The sequence below is a fragment of the Phoca vitulina genome, unplaced genomic scaffold (genome assembly GCF_004348235.1).
Source record: "Phoca vitulina isolate PV1807 unplaced genomic scaffold, GSC_HSeal_1.0 scaffold18, whole genome shotgun sequence".
Classification (NCBI taxonomy): domain Eukaryota; kingdom Metazoa; phylum Chordata; class Mammalia; order Carnivora; family Phocidae; genus Phoca; species Phoca vitulina.
In genome coordinates, this window is record NW_022589721.1 from 3,507,119 (window position 1) to 3,529,027 (window position 21,909).

At 36.2% G+C, this 21,909-nt stretch overlaps 1 protein-coding gene across 3 annotated transcripts in view; it reads left to right on the plus strand.

Moving 5' to 3' along the window:
- The window catches only part of ZFPM2 (zinc finger protein, FOG family member 2), a 450,174-nt gene that overhangs the window by 99,401 nt on the left and 328,864 nt on the right, over window positions 1–21,909 (plus strand). For all 3 annotated transcript variants that reach the window (XM_032415653.1, XM_032415654.1, XM_032415655.1), the window contains one exon: window positions 19,870–19,971. In XM_032415653.1, coding sequence (XP_032271544.1) covers window positions 19,870–19,971 — 102 coding nt within the window. The remainder of the gene's footprint in view (window positions 1–19,869; window positions 19,972–21,909) is intronic.

A 21,909-nucleotide genomic window follows, 5' to 3' on the forward strand; every position in this document is an offset into this window, starting at 1 on the left:
ATATTCCACAGAAATGTCAAAATGTTGGTCAGAATTTTATGTCAACATTAAATGTGTAAAATTCTTAATCAGATGAATCTAAGTCATAAATATTCATAATTAAAAGTAGAAAAGATCACCTTTAATAAACCCTTGTTAGAGTTGCACGCCTAAAATTGGAACCTGACAATTCTGTTGAAGTTTCTTTTGTCGCTTTTTACTTTGTGTTAGTTGCATATTTCATGTCTCTATTTTTCATCTTTCAAATGAATGCTTATTAAAAGATGCTCTTCTCAAAGTTGCTTGCTATCCTTAGATTTTAGGAATTTCAGCAAAATATAAAGCGATCCTTACAATTTGCATCATCCTCTTTTGTGCAGTGAGTTTAGATCATTTGGCATCTTGGCTTACAGTATCTCTGAGAGGAAGGAAACAAGCAAGAATTATTTCCTTGAATTTACAGATGACGAAGACATCAAGGCTGGGTCCCTAAGTGCTACACATTTCCTGTGGCACTGGGTTATATGCTTCAGTGATTTGTTTTCTGCCTTTCTTCTGGTTTATATAGTAAACACGGAAGTACATCAATGCATGTTTAGAACTAAGCAAACTAATAATAAATTGAAACATAGGTGGTCTGGAGAGCAACTGGAGGAGTTTTTAGTATGTTACTGTTGTCAGGTGGGAGCTCTTCTATATTAGCGATTCTTGGATAAAGACTCAGAGACAGTAAGTTTCATGGTGGGGTTGACATGGAGCAGTTCTAAAACTGGTCTACTGTTATTAATTATTTGCAGGAAGAGTTCACTCATTGAAATACCCAAGTTTGTTAATGACTGAAATTAAATAAATAGGTCTTGGGTTACAGTCCAAGTGAATGTCACAGGATATGTGAACAGGAAGAGAAGTGTCAGGTCACTATCACTATAGGCTAGGAGAACATACTGTCATTAACAAAAGAAACACCAAAGAAACTATGTCAGTGAGCTTTGAATTATTAATGATTATCTGGAGAAGGTAGTGAGGGTCCCTACGAAGTGTTTCCTGGTGACATCATCTCTAAACAAAGGCTGAAAGGGAAAAGGATGCCATCAAAGTTGATTTTGGAAGAGAAAAAACCTTACTTAGAATCATAGGATCTATGTATGGAGAATGGTCAGAGAAATCACTGGGTGAAGTGCTTAGCCTAAACAGATGAATGAAATATTAGATGTCTTCAATCTGGAAAGATTAAGGTTGAAAAAAGGGGGCATAATGGAAATTCATAAAATAAGGTTACTGATATAGTGTAACAATGGACATTTTTTTTTTTTAAGATTTTATTTATTTAACAGAGAGAGAGATAGCGAGAGCAGGAACACAAGCAGGGGGAGTGGGAGAGGGAGAAGCAGACTTCCCGCTGAGCAGGGAGCCCGATGCAGGGCTCGATCCCAGGACCCCGGGATCATGACCCGAGCCGAAGGCAGCCGCTTAACCAACTGAGCCACCCAGGCGCCCCTTACAATGGACATTCTTAACACATTCAAAAATATTTGACACAGTTTGTTTGCAGAAATTAAAGGTTATAAAATAGAAAAATGCATAGCATATTAAAGAAAATAGAATAAAACCTGAGTTACTCAGACTTGGTTTAACTCTAGCCCAGAAGTAATTAATACCAAACCAAAAGCAAACATAAGCAGATATTTAATTAGATTGGCAGAAGCTTCCAATTCTGTTCAATAAATAAATTCAATTCAACTCAACCCATATATTAAGCATCTGGTATGTGCCAGACCCTCTTCTCGGTGTTGTGGATACAGCAGTAGACAAAAGTTAATCTCATTCTCAGGGAGAGAGACAGACAATAAATAAGCAAACTCATATTGTATAATATGATGGGTGACTTTGAGCACTATGAAGAAAAGCAAAACAGGTAAGGGTAATTGAATGATGGTGTGTGTGTGTTTGTGTGTGTGTGAGAGAGAAGGAGATCGAGAGAGAAGAGAAGAGAGAGAGGGGGAGGGAGGGGGGAGAGAGAGAGAGAGAGATTTTATAAGAGTGATGGAGAAGGTGAACTTTGAGCAGGCACCTGAGGGAAGGGAGTGAGCTCCCAGTACTCAGGGTGGAATCTGTCCTACCTATGGAGGGTAGTGTTGCAGGAAGCCAGAAGAGGACAGCAGAGTGCTGGGGAGTAGGAGAGGTGTAGTCATACCTGTGCAACTTGCTCTAGGAATCTGCTGGATTCCCACCCCCTATGGAAGGCTTGAGTGAGCCACAGAGGGGAGCCGAGGTGTAACTGGGAGAAGAGGCATGGTCATGCCATGTTTGTTTATACCTAGAAAAGAAAGGCCTGCAGAAAGTAAAGGTTCAAGTAGGAAATGGAAACAAGCAATTTGGGGAAGCTGTCAGGAGATACAGATAACCCCAATCAGAATCCTCCCTTTAGCCAGGGGCTTGATGAGCCTCCATCTGTAGCTCATTAATGTAGTTTCCGGAAGAGCAGTTTGGGGTGTTTGAGGATGATATGAGTCACTTTGCTCCCTTCCACAATACCACATCCTTGTATCAGAAAGATAAAGCGTAGAAGATGTGAATATCAGTGTTGGTTTTATCATTGTGCTTAACTATTTCTGCCAGTGGTTTGCCAGACTCATTGAAATGTCCCTCCCCAACATTCCATTTCTTTCTTTCTCTCAGTTTATGTAGTTTTGTAGTTTCGTTTAAAACTTAAGAAATCACTAAGGAAAAGCCATATTTCTCTTTGGTAACAAACCCAAGCCAAGATCATAGGCATTTATCCCCCTTTTCCACGTTAAGGTAAAGCAACAAAAATGTTATCTACATCCTTAATACTGAAAAGAAGAGGAAAAAAAAGAACACACTTCATGCAGACTTGGTGGGGGGACTAGAAACTGTTTTTCGTTCCATCCAGTGTCAAACATATGCACTGTTTCGTTTCCTATTTTCTTTTTATTTTCCTATTATTATTTTGAGTTTGGAAAGTCTGTTTACTTGTATTTCATAAACCTGCTCAATCATGATGCTTTCTTTCCTTTCACTTTTGCCTCTAATGACATGTGTTGCCTCCTCTGTTGCTTGGGCAACTAGAATCAGAATCTGCAAAAGGCAGCTCTTACCATAATCACTTTGAGCTCAATAAAGAAGGCGATCTTTACAGGCAACTTAGTTCCTTTTTTCTTAACGGGATTAAGAAGCTGAGCTTTTAAAATTCTTGCATATAACATTGACATTTCCAGGGTATGTTTGGACCAGGGAGTTCAAAGAGAAGGCATAAAAGAGAAAAGCCAATATGACTTTGTTTTTTACCTTGCTGGAGGAACTGTTTGTGCAAATCGCCTATAAGCTTATTGACCTGAATCTTGACTCCTTGTTTTCTCTGGATTTGGCTGGAGTGGAGACACTGATGGAGCCCTGATAGAGCTGATTGAACAGCCCCCAGCTTTGCTTGGCACAGACCTCCCTTCCCTTCTGCGCCACCTCCCCCTCCTTCCACATGACATTATTGTTCCTTGGCAAACTCTGTTTTCCTGGACCCAGTACTTCTTCTTCTTCTTCTTTTTTTTTTTTTTTTTCACATTTACTTTAAAATCCTTAAATTTTTCTTACGTAAGTCATATAACAATGCAAAATGGAAAGGAATTCCTTTTAGAATATAGAAATACAGGCTATATTTATGTTGGGCTTGTACAATTTTTATCTCATGAGATTGGAAGAAAAAATAATACCTGTGACATTGTAGTATCAGCCTTTTATGGCCATCTTAAAATCCCCCAAACATAGTTTTTGTTTGGAATCAGATTTTGTTCTTAAACCACAATTATTGGAATAAATAAGAGAGCATTTGAAGGCAATTTGTTCTTACAGGGACTCAGCGTTTTCTTGGTTTTGATGGAACCAGGGGGTGTACAAATTTTGTCCATGACTTACTTGTGTTTTATATATGAGGGTCAGATCAAGCTTTGTCTGTCTACCTCATCTCTGATCCCAGATATATCAGCATAATAAATTCAACAAAATTAAAATGATTGATTTTATGCAGTGTTGAAATGACTCATGATGATATCATTCATATGAATCATGTATGATAATATAGACTACTTTTTTGCATATTATAAACTCAAGTTATTGTTTTGTCTGTAAGCTGACCACCAACACATCTTCAGTGTGCAGTCTAAAAACAAAGATATTTTTGAAATGTTAAAACTTGATAAAATATTTAATTACCTAATTCTCTCATTATTTATGAAATAATTTCATATTGTAATTAAGTGTATTTCATTCTGCTTCTACCTGACTGATGTCAAGAGATACTTGCTTAAGTTGTAGTTATATTATTATTTTACATCAGCATCGTTGTTGATAATAAAAATTGAAAATTAATATAAAATCATGTTTTACCATTTAGAGGAATTGCCTTTTTGGTTTCATGTTTAAATTTTTGTAAGAGAAAGAACATTTTTTGACCTGCAAAATTTACTATAGTTTGTTGTTTTCCCTACAATGTTGAAAGTCAGAAGAAGAGTAAGAATTTATTTAATTTCCTGGTACTATATATATATATGATATATAATATAATAATATAAATGATAATATATATATGCATCTGGATATTAAAAGACATCTGCATTGTTCATTGTTTTTTTTTTTTTGGTTTTTTTAAAGATTTTATTTATTTATTTGACAGAGAGAGACACAGCGAGAGAGGGAACACAAGCAGGGGGAGTGGGAGAGGGAGAAGCAGACTTCCCGCTGAGCAGGAAGCCCGATGCGGGGCTCCATCCCAGGACCCTGGGATCATGACCTGAGCTGAAGGCAGACGCTTAACAACTGAGCCACCCAGGCGCCCCTGTTCATTGGTTTTTTTTTTACTTTTAATCTAGATGCTGAATTAATCATTAATTTTAGCTGAGTACTATAAGGGAGAGCTACTTCTTTGTAAGTCCTTTTATTGTTACATTTTCTCAGTGATATTTTGGGTAAAATGAAGAGCCCATGTTTCTTGGAGAAAATAGTTTTGATCAAGTTGTAATTGTATAAATAGCCATTTTTAATTAAAAATGTTTTTTTCTATTTTATTTTGTTTAAAATATATATATATAACAATTCATACAGGTCTACAATAATATTTGCCAGTCATTTACATCTACTACCTCTTAATTTATTTTTCTATTTAAGGAAAATTTAAATTATGAACATAGCATTAGCATTAGAGAACCCTGGGAAGCTAATTTATTTTAATTATATGGAATTAACATAGTTGACAGCCTTGAATCTGATTGTTGGTCACATTATGATTTTAGATAAAATGTTATCATTTTAGAGAAACTGATCTCTTAGAAGGAGCCATGTATCCTCTACTTTTTATCCTTAAATTTCGTAAGTGATTTGAGAAAATTTTCTTTGTTCTGCGCTAGCATATTTGAGATTTAAATCAAATAAGATTTTCGAAGTTCCCAATCTCCTAATATAAAATTCATATTTTCTTGTGAGTATGTAAAACTTCTCACAATGTTTTGATTATCATTTGAGAAGCAACAGGAAGCATGAAAGAATTTGCCCTTCCACTACCTGGCGGGATAATCTTTATCTCTGGTGGGCCTAAATGTAGAGTGTATAAAAGGGGGTGAAAGCTGTGGTACGATGAATTTAATTATAGTCATAAAGTCAGTCACTTTTTTGTTGTTCTTAAAAGGTCAAGTAAAAATAACTGGATGTGTTATACCAATGGAGTAAATACTGAGAAGGAATGCAGATCGCTCTTTCAGCTCCTTTTTTGTAGTTCAGTGAGATTCCAGAGATTGGCATTGAGACTACGTACCAATTATAATAATTATAATAATGGTAATAACAACTTTCATTTGCTGACTTCTCCTGAAAAGCAGACATCTTGCTGCATGTGTATCATCTCTAATCAACTGACTGTCCTGCAGGGTAGATGCTGTTTTCACCTGTGACTTTCAGAGGGTCAGTAACTTGGCCGAAGTCACAGAACTACTAAAGGTTAATACCGAATTTAAACTCAGGTGGTTATACTTATGATTATAATTATAATGATTATTATACTGATTTGGTGGCATGAGATAAGCCACAGTTTCTCACTGCCTGTTTCTTGCGAAGTTGTTTTCAGGTAATCCAAATGAGTGGGGACAACCCAAAATGAGTGTACTTGGGCTGAGTCCCTGTAAGAACAAACTGCCTTCAAATGATTGATTTAGCCAGTAATAAACGGCAAAAAAAAAAAAAAAAAGTGTTTACAAATCCGTCAAAACTATTTGAATAGGAATTTCAGCCCTGTAGAAATGTTTGCAGAGTGAACTCTTGAAAACAGCTTGACCTTAACACGAAATGAGACCCAATAAAAAGTGGAGAAAGGAAGGAAGGAAGAGGGGAAGAGGGCATTGTTTGCAGGGAAAGCTCGGGGCACTGTGGAAACTTTTCGCTTTTCTGAAGGAAATGCAGTGCAGCAGATGGGAAGAGTGGAAGTGAGATAAACATAGGAACTGGAAAAGTAAGCAATACATTCTAACAGGTTCTGTATCAGAGATCTGGAGAAGCGGAAAGATTAGACAAGGGACTGTCCTGAAACTTGACTGTGGCTGTATCTCAGCCCGTCTTACGTACATACCGGAGGTGGAAAGTGGAATTGCTCAGACAGAAGGCTGTGATTATATTTTTCTGACAGTGAGAAGGGAAAGTCTCTTTAAGGATCATTTTTCAAGATAGAGATTTATCGAGGTGGAAATCTACAGATATATAAAACACGTTGCCCCCCTACCTGTTTAACAATGGGATGTGATGTCATTTCTCTTGTTGCATAGAATTAGCGCAGGGCAGTCTATTTTTGATTTAGATGAGCTTTTTTTAAATGCAAATTGTGGTCCAGTCTAGTTAACCAACACTGAGAACCTCTATGACTTGTTTTTGGCCGCAGAAGCATTGACATGTGTGAGTGTTTATACATGACCACACATGTAGGGAGGCAAAAAGGGGAATATATAAAGAATGTTCTCATTTCTTAAAGATACAGTCATCTAGGAAGGAAAGGAAAACGGGTATAGGTGAGAAAGGGAATAAATATAAGGGGTGGAGAAAACGTTACGTTTGGGCTGGTAAAGGAAGGAATATGTTCTTTCTCAAGCTTCCTTGTTGTATTGTGCATCTTTCTAGTAAGGAAGCTGTTCACCAACACACACCTGCGTCATCCAGTCCTTGAGCCTTGGGCTCCTATATCCTGTCCTGGTGGCTGAATACCAAAGGGAATACTGAAATACAGAAACTCATAACAAGAAACAATTCTACAAAGATATAGAATGATACTAAAAAAAAATGGACAAGGAAAATAGCCTATATTCTAAGGAAAACCCAATTTAGAAAAGAATGATGTTTTCTCTGTAATACTGGTAGGTGTGTTGGAGAACTTCTAAGGTAGCCCTAAAAATCAGTTCACTAAGAAAAGGAATGAACTTCAAAAATCTACATAAAATGGGTATCTTATTTTTACACTTAAATTGCCAAATCAATATTAGATATATTCATTTACCTTTTTAGTTTATTTAGTGATTGTTTAGCTATTTTGATATCGAATGGTATATGAACGTAGGAGAGTTCGAGGCAGTGTAGTATAGCTTCAGAACCCCTCACTTGCATAGACTCCTTCCATGACCCTGACCTAATTTTGTAACTATGGCTTTGTATTCTTCTTCTAAAGAGGGCCTCCTAAATTATATAAGCTCTAGGCTCCAAAAAGCCTGAATCAACCCCCGTTAGTACCTTTAGTCAATATGAGTGAGCTCTAGGAGATAGCAATGAATGTTAAGTTTGGTTTCAAATTCCTATTTTTTGGAAAACCTTGAATAAGATTCCTAAAATGTTTTGGCATTTAGATATCTGAATTCCAAATCTATTATCATTATAGGGTAAGTTACCCTGTGCCTGTAGAGACCACGGATACTCGTGAAAGTGCTGGGTTAAAAATTAAAGCAGAGGGGCACCTGGGTGGCTCAGTCATTAAGCGTCTGCCTTTGGCTCAGGTCATAATCCCAGGGTCCTGGGATTGAGCCCCACATCGGGCTCCCTGTTCCCTGCTCCACGGGAAGCCTGCTTCTCCCTCTCCCATTCCCGCTGCTTGTGTTCCCTCTCTCACTGTCTCTCTCTCTGTCAAATAAATAAATAAAATCTTTAAAAAAAATTAAAGCAGAGAGGGGAAAAATTCTCCCACGTTTCTAAAAATCTGGGCGATGCTGTGGATACTATCTATGTTTTTCCTGCGTTATCACCAGCAGCCAAGGACCTCTTGCTGGCCCTGAGGGAGGAGGTGGTGTGGGAAGACCTTGTGGTAACAAGAGTCTAAATGGGTCTTCTGATAACATACTTGGGACTCTGACTCGTGGTAGAAGCTAGATATGGATCTGAGTTGGGACGAGGCTAATGTGACCTAGAATAGTTTTTTATGCAAACTGCGTCAGGATTAGATTCAGCTGTAAGAATAGGTTCCTGGAAGCTGCCACAAAACTCTCCTGCTTACATCCCATTGTCCAGAACTTACTCTTAGGAGTGGTCCACCTCACTAAAAGGGAGGCTGGCAAATGCGGTCTTTATGATCAGGTGGCCACATGCCCAACTCTACATTCTGTTACTATGAAGAGTTTTCAGCTTATGCAAAGGGCATAGATTTTATTTGTCTTTACTTCCTGACTCAAAGCATTATGCCATCAGTCCATTCAAAATGCATGCTTTATCCAGTTTGATAAATATTTATTGAACATGTACGATATCAGACATTGTGGGCCATGCTGTGGTTAGCATGTAAGTAAACACAGGGAAGCCCCTGGCTATTCTGGAGTTTACGTGATCGTGGGGAGGCAGACATTAATAAAATAATCGCACAAGTGGCCCAGGGTGGTTTGACATAGTGAGGAAGGTGAGAGAAAGTGTCCTTAAGAATGCAATACTTGAGCTGGCATCTAATGCTGAATAGGCATTAAGTAGGTGAAAAGAAGTAATAGTGTTTCAGGAAGACAGGACAACATGTTTTTGGCAAGAGCTTGACGAGCAGGCAAAGAGGACAATGGAGATTGTAGTGTGATTTGACCCCAAAGAGATGGGTTTAGGTCAGAGGGATGGCAGTGATCCAAGATGAGGGATAGAAATGATGAGAAGAAGCGTAAGAGAGGAAGACAGATATCGTGAAAGCTGAAGCATTAAATGCAAATCTGAGCTTCCCATAAGCCATTGTAGAGAAAGAAAATGGGGGTAAGGTGTAATAGCGATTGCCAAGCAGTAGGAAAAATAGGGTTTATCAGGAGAAATAGTTGTTATCTTCTATTTTTGAGCTCTGAGAATCATTCGTCATTAGGGTATTTGAACTAGAGTTGGATAAAGGACATTCAGATATGGACCGAAGTTGTTAGTTGCTGTCCCAGAATATGCATTCTCCATTGGGCTTTTGCACTTTGGATGTGTGGTTTGAATAAAGTCTATTTATAATTAGTAAATTATATTGTAGTAATGGAACACTATGGTAATGAGTAATTACTTATGAATCATGCTCTTAAAAGGATTATGAGAGAGGAGAGGCCTCTTTGGGATGAATCATTTTGTTAAAAAGGAAAGAATAAACAATAAGATTGTATGGAAAGCAGTGTTCAGATATTACCTTCTTAAATTGGCTTGATCTTTCTGTGTGGATCGGCCTGGCTTATTGAAGAGACTATTTCAGAGATTGTGAGATTTGGCTTTACTTTTTGTTGTTGTTGTTGATGATTCCTTAAATGAATGCTAGGTTTGAATCTTGAAGACTGAAGCAGCAAACTGAAGAAATAGTGGTGTCTTGATAACAGAACAGATCTGTGAAAGATAAATTACAGTTCAGAGTATCCTCACTTAGAGGTTATCAGGCATAACTTTCATCTTTGGAGCAAGAAGTGCCTTAATTATATAGAATCCTCCTCTGAATGGAATAGAATTGTTTCAGTGTTTTTTTGGGGGGGGAGTAGAGAGGGAGGTAGGGAGAAGAGGAAGAGATAATAAGAAAAAATACTTAAATATATAAGCTTTGAAATACACAGTTTAGAAGCATCTTTTAAAGTAGGGTGTTTTTTTATGCTCCCATACTTGCTTTATGTATTGACTCTTTCAAGTGCCCATTGAGAGAAATAATGAGAAGCAAAAATTCTTGAATGATATACTGCTGAGAATTTGCCTTCTTTTATCTTATGTGGGAATTTCCCTTATGCTCCAGATCTTTAGTGAACTTAAATGTTGAGAAAAGCTCTTTTCACATGGAGGATGATAGTCACATCTGGGATAAGTGTTTAGGATTAGGACTATAGAAAAAATTTATAAATCACTGTTCTGTCTTCCTAAGTTATTAATACTTTATTTGTGACTTTTATATAAGTACCATAAACATCAGCATGTTCAATAATTTCCCCTTTCTAGCTGTAATAGAATACCAGAAATTACAGTAGTCATCCATTAACTGTAGAGATTGAGTTTCTTCTCAAAATAGCAGGCTTAGCTCTGGACCACTGTCATCAACTGTTCCAGAATTGTTTCCTCATCCAGGGTCTGAAAATTTATAGTCCAATAAATGTGGACTCTATTCTTTTGATCTGTTTAATTGCTCATATTCTGGAATATGAAAAAAAGGTTATTGCCAAAGCAATGACATATTAGATAGGTTAAGGAAATCACATGCCTTTTTGAAAATAATTGTCCACTGAATGTAACTATCCAGAATATGGCAAAACCCTCCATTTTCTTATAAACTTGTAGCAAGTCCAAGGGAGACTTGGGTCAGCGATCCACAGTGTAACGGACCTTTGCTTTTCAAGTGGTTGAAATCTTTAGATTTAGGTGTTAGCAAAAAGGGGTAACAATTGCATAGTTCTATTTTTGTATCTGGTGATATAACCATATGTACAATTTGGCAACGCAGAGTTAATTTACCACGACACTTTTGTTTGGTTAATCTATTACCAAACTGTTGTTTTAAGCCCAACAATATCATGCGGCTATTAGGCAAAGCAAACAAAAACTGAATCTTAAACTTAAATGTCCTCGCCCTTCAATACGAAGCTGTAGTGTTCTGTTTTTGACTGTTACAGCCCTTTAACCAAAGCTATCTTGTCTGATGATAAAACCATAAGTGTATGAAGCTCACACATATTTCATCTCTTTTATGACCTTATCTTTCATGAGCGGCTTCTGTGAAGGTATCCTAACTATAGGAAGCACCTGGAAAACATATGTGATATCTATTCTCTGATAAGCAGTGTGAACAAGAAAGTAGATCTGTCACTTCTGAACTGTTCATTGTTAAAAAATACTTTGATGATTTAGCTGATTGCAAAATACATTATAGGGATGACTAACAGCTACAGCAACACTCCTAGTCAAGAAAGTTCAATAGTTATATTGTACAAGAATTTCTATAAGAGGTTAATATTGATAGGAACTACATGGATTAAAGGAGCAGGGCTGAGAAGGGCTGTTTTCTTGTTTGACTGCTCGCAAACCCTGCTGCTATTTGTGCTGAAAAAGTGGCTTTCTCAGAACGTGGCAAATCTTTAATTTATACAGGAATGTCTAACGTTGAGTGAAAAGATGTTTGTGTTTTTGAAATTATTTTTGCCTAGCAAGGAGAGCCACTGCTTTTACCACCTTGCGCAACAATACCTAATATAGAATTTAAAGATTCAGTTTCATGTGTTCGAAAGACTATATTCTAGTGCATTTCCCCGAGTCATTTGTGCTGTGTATTATATTGCTCAATAACACCTTCAATTTCCTCCTATAGGGCTCACATTGATTCTCAAAACTAGACTAAGGAAAATGGAAGGGCCCACAAAATATGTATGATATCTTTTAAAAGAGCAACAAAAGAGTTTAATCTTGCAATGGAAAACCATTAACTCCATAGCCATAATTTTAGGAATATTATAGATTTTGTTACCGCTTGACATTTATTCTGTTTCATCTTTTTACGAATTGGTCTCTGGATATATATTGGTTATCCCATTAAATGTGTTTGTGCTTTGCTAAAAATACACTGAAATTTCTATTTAAAAGTATGTGAATAAAGAATTTAGCAAGTAAATGAATGGATGTCAAATGCATTTCTAGTTCTTTCTGTAATTCTCTCTCTAGCATCCTTTTCTCTCTTCCTTTCCTCTTCCTACCAACAAAGCTTTTGAAGCAATATCTTAACAAACTTGTCATTATTATCTTGGCTATTAATTATTCATGCCATTTTTTCATAAGCTACTAGGAGTACTGATTTCAAACATATAAGAATCAAAAAATGGATAGAAGGAAAAAAAAACAACAGTCAGTAAAGTCATTTCCATTCAAATCAAGAAGAAGCTGGAGCTGGATTTGTATCAAAATAAAGTTCTATTTATAAATTTTCCATGAGAATAAATATATTGAAAGGGAAGAAGCAAGTCCCTATTGTGAGGGGGAAACAAATGGTGTTTCTTAAAAGTAGTTCAGAGATTTCACGTTCGATTAAATTATTTTTTAATCATTTCACTTTTCATTAGTAAAAAGATTAAAAATGAATTTGGTAAAAACATTACCATAAAAATGAGAGTTAGTTTCCTGAGATAAACTTAGAAGATGAAGGGTCTAAAAGTTGACAAATGTGACATATTTTAGTTATTAAATAGAAATAGTGTGCTGAAGGCAATTAATTAGCAAATGTAATGGTACTGTAGTAGGTTATGGTAAAAAGAATGAAACCAAGATCTAATTTTATCACTTGTCAGTGAGCAGTGGTAATTGATTAAGCACCTATGTGTAGTTGACTTTACCAGGTTCTGGTTTTGTTTTGTTTTGTTTTGTTTTGTTTGGTATACTTTAGAAAAAATCATGCCTATAAATATTATATCCTCAAACATTTCATTTTAATATGTAAGCATAATGAAGAAACAGGGCTTATAATATGGAGAGGAGAAGCAACTATCAGATCGCATCCAGTTCTCTTTGTTGCTTGATATTCAGTAGAGTTTCACTGTAATATCCTAATAGGATATTGGAGTATGGTCACTGGAGTCAGACTAGCTTGGGGTCAGTTCTTGGATCTGCTAGCAATGTGTAGGCATCTTCTGAAATACAGGGATACTGTACAGGCTGAATTGATGCGATGTTCATAAAGCATTTAGCTAGGGCTGAGTGGTACTCAAGAAGTGGTAGCCATGTTTAGGTTTAATATAGAACCCAAGCTTGAGGACATGTTCTCTGCCTTATTCATCTTTATGATTTTAGTATATGGCACATAGTAGATGTTGAGATGAATATAAATTTAATTTCAACCCATTTAGTTTTCTGCACTCAAGTGTATTACTTTGTATGACATTCTTATGTTTTTGGTCATCTTTCCCTTTTTTTGGCATTTTTTTTCTTTAAGAAAACATGATTAAATAATTGATCAAGGGCTCTAAACTATTCTTTTGTCTTAGATTTATTTTTATTAATGTGATATATATACTGCACATTGACCCAGTTTTTAAAATAGCTTAAAACAGTTGCAAAATGTACTTTCTTTTGAGCTGTTAATTGTATACAATCAACTATCTTTACAGTGTTTCTTTAACTAAATACTCTGCAATATTTATTTTCAGTAGTTCTAATTATATGTGCTGCATAATGAAACAAATTAGAGCAAATTGTTCCATGAATCAGGATTATCAATACTGAGTATTGCTCCAGATGTTGGTGCAAGTTGAAATCTAAGCTCTATAGTTCCATTTTGGCAGTTAAGTGACATTTAATGAAAGTATTTTATTATGTGAAATTACTAGTTCAATCAAGCCCCTAATAGGCTGAATTATAATATTTTCATTTTGAGTGATTTACCAAATTTCTCTGTGCATCAAGGATCTGCTGAGATTTGTAGTCATCCTGCTATTTTCTTTTCCCAGTAGATAGTAGATGAGGATGATCCTGGGTAAATTTAGCCTAGACTGAATAAAAGAAGGGACTTGATTCCTTTAACCATCATACAGTAGCAGCATTTCTCAAACTATTTCTCTTTGCATCCTAAAACTTTGTATGGATTCTGCTTTTGCATCATTGAAATGTCTTTAGTTTCACCACCATTTTTTCTGCACAGCAACTTAATTACTGTAATGTTTTTTATAAGGATTTTTTTGGGGGGGAGATAGCTTTCATTTTTAATCTAAGAAATGATTTTCAATCATGGAGCCTCAGGGCATTAAACCTACAGAATTCAGGTTTATCTCAGGTTATGCCTCCAAAATTTCAGAAATTTTATTGGCTCTTTCCTCCAGGAAACTTCAGCACCAAGTCTGGGTTAGGTGTCATGCCTATGGGCTCCTGTCACATGTTGGACTGCTCCCATCAAAGTATTCACCACATGAGATTGCAATCTATTGATCTGTCTCTGTTTTAGTCTGTAAGTTATATTAGAAAAGGAACCATCTTTGTTTTATATTCTTAGTGCTCAGCACAGTGCCTGGGACTCAAAAGTTAATTTAATGTATTAATAAAGAATGGTTTATATCATCTCTGTTCAATAAAGATGAACATTTGTAGATTCAACTGGATTCTTTTAACATCTGATTTTTGTGATTATTGTGATTACTCTGTAATATAGTCTTCCAAACATAACTGTTTCCCACTATATTTCTCATTATTTTCCCTCTAAATATGTAATTTGCCTAATAAAATATTTCAGAGTAGACTTAACTATAGTCTCACAAAAATTCTGGGCAAGAATGTCTGAGACATGGGTTAGAGTGTTGTTATGGAATGAGTAAGGGGGAACTCAGAGACCAGATATCTGACAAAATGTGTTCATAGAAACTCAATAAATATATGTTGGTTACTGTATTTGTGTCACATGATCATATCAGCCTCCTACTGAAATACCTCTAATGCTTTTCACTGCCTTCAATATGAAGAGCTCTGGAATTAATTATACTAGCTTCTCCATGGTCAATGTCATTTTATGCTTCTGGTCTCTGAATTTCTATATCTTATCTATCTGAATCCATACAAAGTTTTAGGATGCAAAGAGAAATAGTTTGAGAAATGCTGCTACTGTATGATGGTTAAAGGAATCAAGTCCCTTCTTTTATTCAGTCTAGGCTAAATTTACCCAGGATCATCCTGGGAACAATTTGCTCTAATTTGTTTCATTGTTTTCATTTGGAATTATTTATTGACCACCTTGATTGTAGGTTTTAATCAGTGGTTATTTCTCTTATGCATATTACCTAGCTCCTTTACTAGATTATATGGTCCTTAAGAGAAAGTATATATCTCACTGTATCTTCAAAACTATGCATTGTAAATGTTAATGATTGATCAAATTGTGCATGGCACCACATGTTTCCCACAATTTAAATGTAATAGTAAAATTCAGAAAGATGTACTCCTTTGTGTGGCCACCAGGGTGGTATAGTTAGTATTTGAATATAAAACTTAACCTCTCCAAGTGGTTCTACCCAGAATTTTACTATCTGAGCCTTGTGTATGTAATTTTTAACAGCATGTCTCATGCTTGCTTCATTATGTGTTGCTCTGGGATTATTCAGCTCTTTCAGGTGTGCACAGTTCTGTACTCAGCTGGTGGGGGTGGTGCATGGCAGAGGCAAGAAAAGGTGTTTTGGAAAGAATGCTAGACTGGCAGTTAGGAGACTCAAATTTAATTCCTAACCTTGAATAAACTGCTGTTTTTGTGACTTTTATGATGCCCCTTCATGCTCTCCCGTAATCCTACTTCCTGCTTGTTGAGGAAAGGACATCTACCAAAAGCTGCTTCAATCAGTCACACCGTGATGGCTGGGAAGCACTTATTGTTCAAGCATGAGAAGGTTCGGGCAAGGTGCCTTATGCAGATATAAATATGGTAGCTATAAGATCAAACATAAGTTACTGATCCTGTCTGTGCATCAATTTTGTAGTTAGTAGATTTCTCTAATTTGGCTCAGATCATCTCCTGAGTCCCCTCCTTGTTTCAAGATTCATAAGACATGAGAAAAGTGCTTGGAAGGAATAGATGCTGTTTAAAATTATAGGTTGCATTCTCTACTCTTCACTATTGGGGAGGACACTTTCCTTTATAAGCTCCCCTGCATTATTGTCCTGAGTTAAACCTCCACTCAGAAGTGGAAATGCAATCAAAAGCTTATTGGAGTAGATGGCAGAGTCTAGTGTGGATTCTAGTGTCCATGAAGAGTGAAGTGTTGTAAAGGTCATATTTCCCCCAATTAGGTCAGGTATCCTGGGGGTACTCAAGAAGGTTAAGGTGCTATACTGATTATTGCATTAAGTAGCATTGAATCAATTGGTGAGAAAGTTTTCAAGTTTCTTATATTCTTTGTGTATCAGTGAGAATGTTTCGTCTTTATATTACCATGACTTAAATAGCTTAACTTGTTACTTTTCCTTTCTATTACAGGGAAATGAAACCAGAGACTCAGAGTCTAAATAGACACAATATGGAGAAATTGATAATGTTACCTTTATTTTTATTGTATTTATTTTTATTATTACCTTCTATTATGGGCATCTAATACTGATTTTTCTTTTATAGCAGCGATAAGGAGTTTTGTTTTTAAAAATATGTTTATATGTTATAAAAAGTGAGTCTATTTAAAGAAAGTTTACTACAAATTATTGTATAAGCCATGACTGGATGAAAACCATGAACATAATAGTGCTTCAGTAGAGTCCCAGAAGAAAACTTGGTCAGTGGATTTCACTAAAGAGAGTTTGGTGAAGGGACAGTGTATGAAGCGTGGATAGGGTTAAGGGAACCAAACCAACAAGGGATGTGAAGCACCCAGGGGCTGGAAACAGTGGGAAGCTGTTAGCCCTCCTGATCTGAAGAGTCACGGGATGTGACAGTGATGCGGGAGCATGGGAGAAGCAGGCAGACCACTTCCCAGGAGTGCTAACTGTACAACACAGCCATTGCTTACAACTGGAGACCATCCAAGAGGATAGAATGGAGGGATACGGACCTGTCTTCCCTCTTCCTGCCCTCTAATCCTCTGATCTTGTCAGTGTCTCCTATTGATTGGATCCAACCAGAAATCAGAGAACACAGCAGCCCCAGTGATGGGGTCCACAGAATCCTGCCTCCATGGGGCACAAAGGACAAAGTAGAACATAGAGGGAGGAGAGTCAATGGAGGTGAACAGGAAGGGGCAAAGCAGAGAATGACCAGTTCATATAAAGTATCAGGGTTCTCTGCCAGAGCTAATACTGTAGGATTCCAGGCATGCCAGTCTGCTACCTGCATGGCATTAGTTCAATACTTACATATATGCAGGGATACTCTTTAAAGTATTTAACAACCGGTACAACCTGGGCTCTGACCAATCAGAGCCTGCTGAACAGGCTTTAAACCCTTAGTCTCTGGATTAGGGGAGGTATGAAGGGGCTCCCTAGACAGGGGCCAGGACAGGCAGGGTTGGGCTGAGCAGCACTTAGTTAGTTCAGGGTTCACAGTATTTGAAAATATAAGGCAGTAGAGCCTACTTGTCTATGCAGGCTGAGATTCATCCCTCTTTGTGTCTGAGAAGTGAGAGCAGAACTCTTCCACTGATCTCGTAAGATAATTGGTTGATGTGTCTATGTTGTTCTGTGTGACCTGCAAAAAGGAGCACAGATTAAAACTCTTATCTTACTCCTGGGCCTTTGTACCTTTCTTATGGCACTTGGACCTTGTCTTGCACTCTCATTATTTGTGAATTTACTCTCTTAGATGGGTTTTATACTACTTCCAAAAAGGTATTATATTTTTCCATGTATATCCTTCTATACCTATTACAGTTCCTTAAACATGGTAGATACTCAGTGTCTATTATTTTATGGAAAAAACTTCATTGCTATTCATGGTGATCATCCCGAAAAGAAGAGAGAACTCAGCTTTCAAAGATCCTTCAATTCCAGACATGGGTTTGGTGGTGTGGGGTGTATGTTTTATTCTTGGTTACCTGCCAGAGCCAACGATCCTCTGTTGTGGAAATTATGACAACTGAACTGTCGCTGGGCTTCTGCATGCTCTCTACCTTTATTCCACTTTTTAAAATGATTCATTTTGTGAAGCTATCTATAGAAATGAATATAAAATTTATGGAGTCTAAATTACAAAATTCATCAACATCACGTTAATGTCAATTGTAATAATAGTTTCCTGAAAATTTTGTAATTTCTAGGTTACTTGTAAAGCTTTTAAGAATTCAGTGCATTTTTTAAATAATCATATAAAGAATTAAGTACTATTATAGATTTGGGCAACTGTGTGGAAAATATTTACTGAATACTTCAGAGAAAGACTAGGTGGGTAAGCAATTTAATTTAAAAATTTTGGCATTATTAGATTCAGGGTTTAGTTGCCAGGTTTTTGGTATGCATTCTTTATTTCTGACATCACATTTTCTTGTATTCTATGTTCTGATCTCTATTATCATTGATAGTAGGTATATTATGGAATATTTTTGTGTGTACCATGTCACCATGGATTACTTTCCTATAAAGCAATTACTTTATCACTTAAAGTGAAGGTACTTACAAATTAAACTTTTTACTTTTAAAATGCAATTGCATTGTTAATATATCTTCTTTGCCATGACTATACTTTTTGCTCAAAATATATTACATTTTTTTTTCTTATGTGGAAATGAAAGGCATGAAACAGTGTGAACTAGCTACACTTATCAAGAACAAGTATAGCTTGGGGACCTGGGTAGCTCAGTCAGTTAAGCATCCAACTCTTGATTTCAGCTCAGGTCATGATCTCAGGGTCGTGAGATCTAGCCCTGCATTGAGCATGCAATGGGGTCCGTGCTGGGCGTGTAGCCTGCTTAAGATTCTCTCTCCCTCTCCCTCTGCTTCCTGCCCTCCTTATGCTCTCTTTCTAAAAAAAAAAAAAAAAGAACAAGTATAGCTTTATAGCTTCTTGCGTTGTGAAGACTTGAGTCACTGGCTCATCTCATCTCATATGCTACATATGCTAATCATTCAATGATGGCCTTTTTATACCCATTTAAAAAATACAACCAAGTTTTAACAAGTTTAAAGCTGGGGGGAATTTGCAAAGTAATCTAAATTCAGCCCAACATGTAAATATGTCTTACCCCAAGCCTTCATTTGTTTTTGTTTTGCTGCATCTTGCCTTTATAAAAATGATTATTTGGAAATAGGAGAGCTAAGGTTTTCTGTACTGAGAGCAGTATAGTAATTGCATACTACTTTTTTATTTTCTTCTTTATATATAATTTTAATAACTGAATAAAACTTTTTTTTTTACCTTTCACATCTTTTATTATTATTTTTTTTTACACTAGGGTTCACCCTTGGTTTTTTTTTTTAATTTTTTTATTGTTATGTTAATCCCCATACATTACATCACTAGTTTTAGATGTAGTGTTCCATGATTCATTGTTTGTGCATAACACCCAGTGCTCCATGCAGAACGTGCCCTCTTTAATACCCATCACCAGGCTAACCCATCCTCCCCCCACCCTAGAACCCTCAGTTTGTTTTTCAGAGTCCATCGTCTCTCATGGTTCATCTACCCCTCCGATTTCCCCCCCTTCATTCTTCCCCTCCTGCTATCCTCTTCTTTTTTTTTTTTTCTTAACATATATTGCATTATTTGTTTCATAGGTACAGATCTGAGATTCAACAGTCTTGCACAATTCACAGACTAATGCTGATTTTCTTTATTATAAAGCCACAGTAGATATCAAAATGATAAATCATGGGCATTTTATCAGTATAATGACAACTATATGTAGCAAACATATACGTAGACATACGGTTAAGGGTATCCCTTTACCAGGATCTAAATGCCAAATAGAGAGCTTTAATTACTTCCCTTTCTGTCTGTGTGTCGATGTTTTCCAGGTGATGATGAAGGAGTCCAGGAGACAGCAGAATCAGATGGGGACACACAGTCAGAAAAGCCCGGCCAGCCTGGAGTTGAGACAGATGATTGGGATGGTCCAGGTAGGAAAGAAAATTTAAAATTCAATCATCTGTTGCTACTATCAGGGATTCACTTTTTTTTCCTTTAAATTTTAATTAGGTTGTAAAACTCTTAGAATCTCAGCTCGTGTTTGTATTTGTGTGTGTACTAAGGTTATGGTGGAAGTTTAAATAAACATCATTATTTAAAGAAGATTTTTATCTTTTTGTTAAAATACAAAAACCAGTGTTAACTTCTGCTTGAAATCTCCATCTTTTTTTACTTCATAATCATCTAAGAATTAGTTCATTCTACTTGCCTTTTTTTTTTTTTAACAGAAATCTTTATGCTATATCTACATTCAAATCGGGAATGATTTTTAAACTTTTAAGCAGGTAACAATACTATAAAGAAATATTTTCAATTTAGTCATGTTGTAAATCATAGACGAAATCTCAGTTTCTGTTTAGAAGTTTAGGCAGTATCACCAGATACTCCCATCTGATTCAAGGTTTTGGCAATATTTTCATTTTTACAAATGAAAATTAAATTTGCTTTTAAGAATCCTGATACTGAACCATTTTGAGAAACACAAAAATTGATCAAAATACTCCTAAACACCAATATAATTTTATGTAAATATGTACACTTCATAAGAACTCAATAAAAAAAACCTTTATATTTGATGCCAAGTAATTTACAATTGATGGTATATTTATAAATGGAGACTATTATGTCATAGGGCTTAAAGATATAAGCGAGTTTTTGTAATAGTTTTAGCCATAATTTCTAAAGCAGTAACATTTTTCATTAAGAAAGATCCCTATATTTCAATCACATTTTCACCCTTGCATGACTTTGCAAATTGCTCTCTGCTGTGCGTGAAGAAGAGAGAACTCCAGTGGTAATTTTCTGAAACCAGCAGCTGGAAAATATAATGCAAACAAAAATAAAGATGCAGTATAGCTGATTATTATGATGTCATTTCTAATGTTATTCATGATACACACAAATGTTTGTATTCTGTATGCTATAGCATAATGGTTCTACGAGACTTTGGATCAAAATGTGTTATATTTAAAGTACCATAATACCACGTTTTAAGAGTTTGAAAGACAGTGTAGACTTCTGGCATTTTCACCTTATTGCATAATGCTTCTGTCTTCTCAATGTAGGAAAGAACTCCTTTGATTAAAAAAAAAAAATCTTTGGAAAACTTTTTTTTTTTTTTCTGATGGATTACATTTAATTTAAGAAGGGTGGATGAACTTTATACTGTATGGTTCTTTCTTCATGGAATTAGGTATGTATATGCTACTTAGAGGAGTTTTTACATTTAAAACTAGATTAGATGGCCTTTTGGATATGCCTGCTTGCAAAGTGTGACTGTGGCTGCCCCCTCCATAGCGTAAACTTGGAGGGGGCAGCTTTTCTTCTTTCCTCAAGGCTGGGGCCCACAGTATTCCCTGGGACTTGGGAGTCAGTAAGCCGATTCAGAAGGTGGTAAATTATGAAACACAGAGTGCACAATCAATGCCACCTTTCCCAGGAAGCTTTTCCAGAAACAAATTTGCACTCTTAGCTTACAGAAAGAGAGACAGAGAGAGGAGCAAGAATGATGTGTCATTCAGGATGAGATTTTTCACTGTTGAGTTAAATTTATATTATGTATCTGATTTAATGAAATTTTTATTTAGTTATCATGAAAATGTTTATGCTCTTTTCTGTGGCACATGTGAATATGTAAATACTTTAAAGGAAAAATGTATCTCTCTAAGCAGGTGGGCCTATAAGAAAGTTCTTTTTTTTGTTTGTTGTAAAATTGATAACAGGTTTTTCCTTACAGATATTTTACAGCAAAAGGGGTTTTCATGATTTTGAAAGCCCTGAATTAATGAGGTTGATTCATAAAAAAAGAATATCTGTTGGAGGGCGGCCTGGGTGGTTCAGTCAGTTAAGCGTCTGCCTTTGGCTCAGGT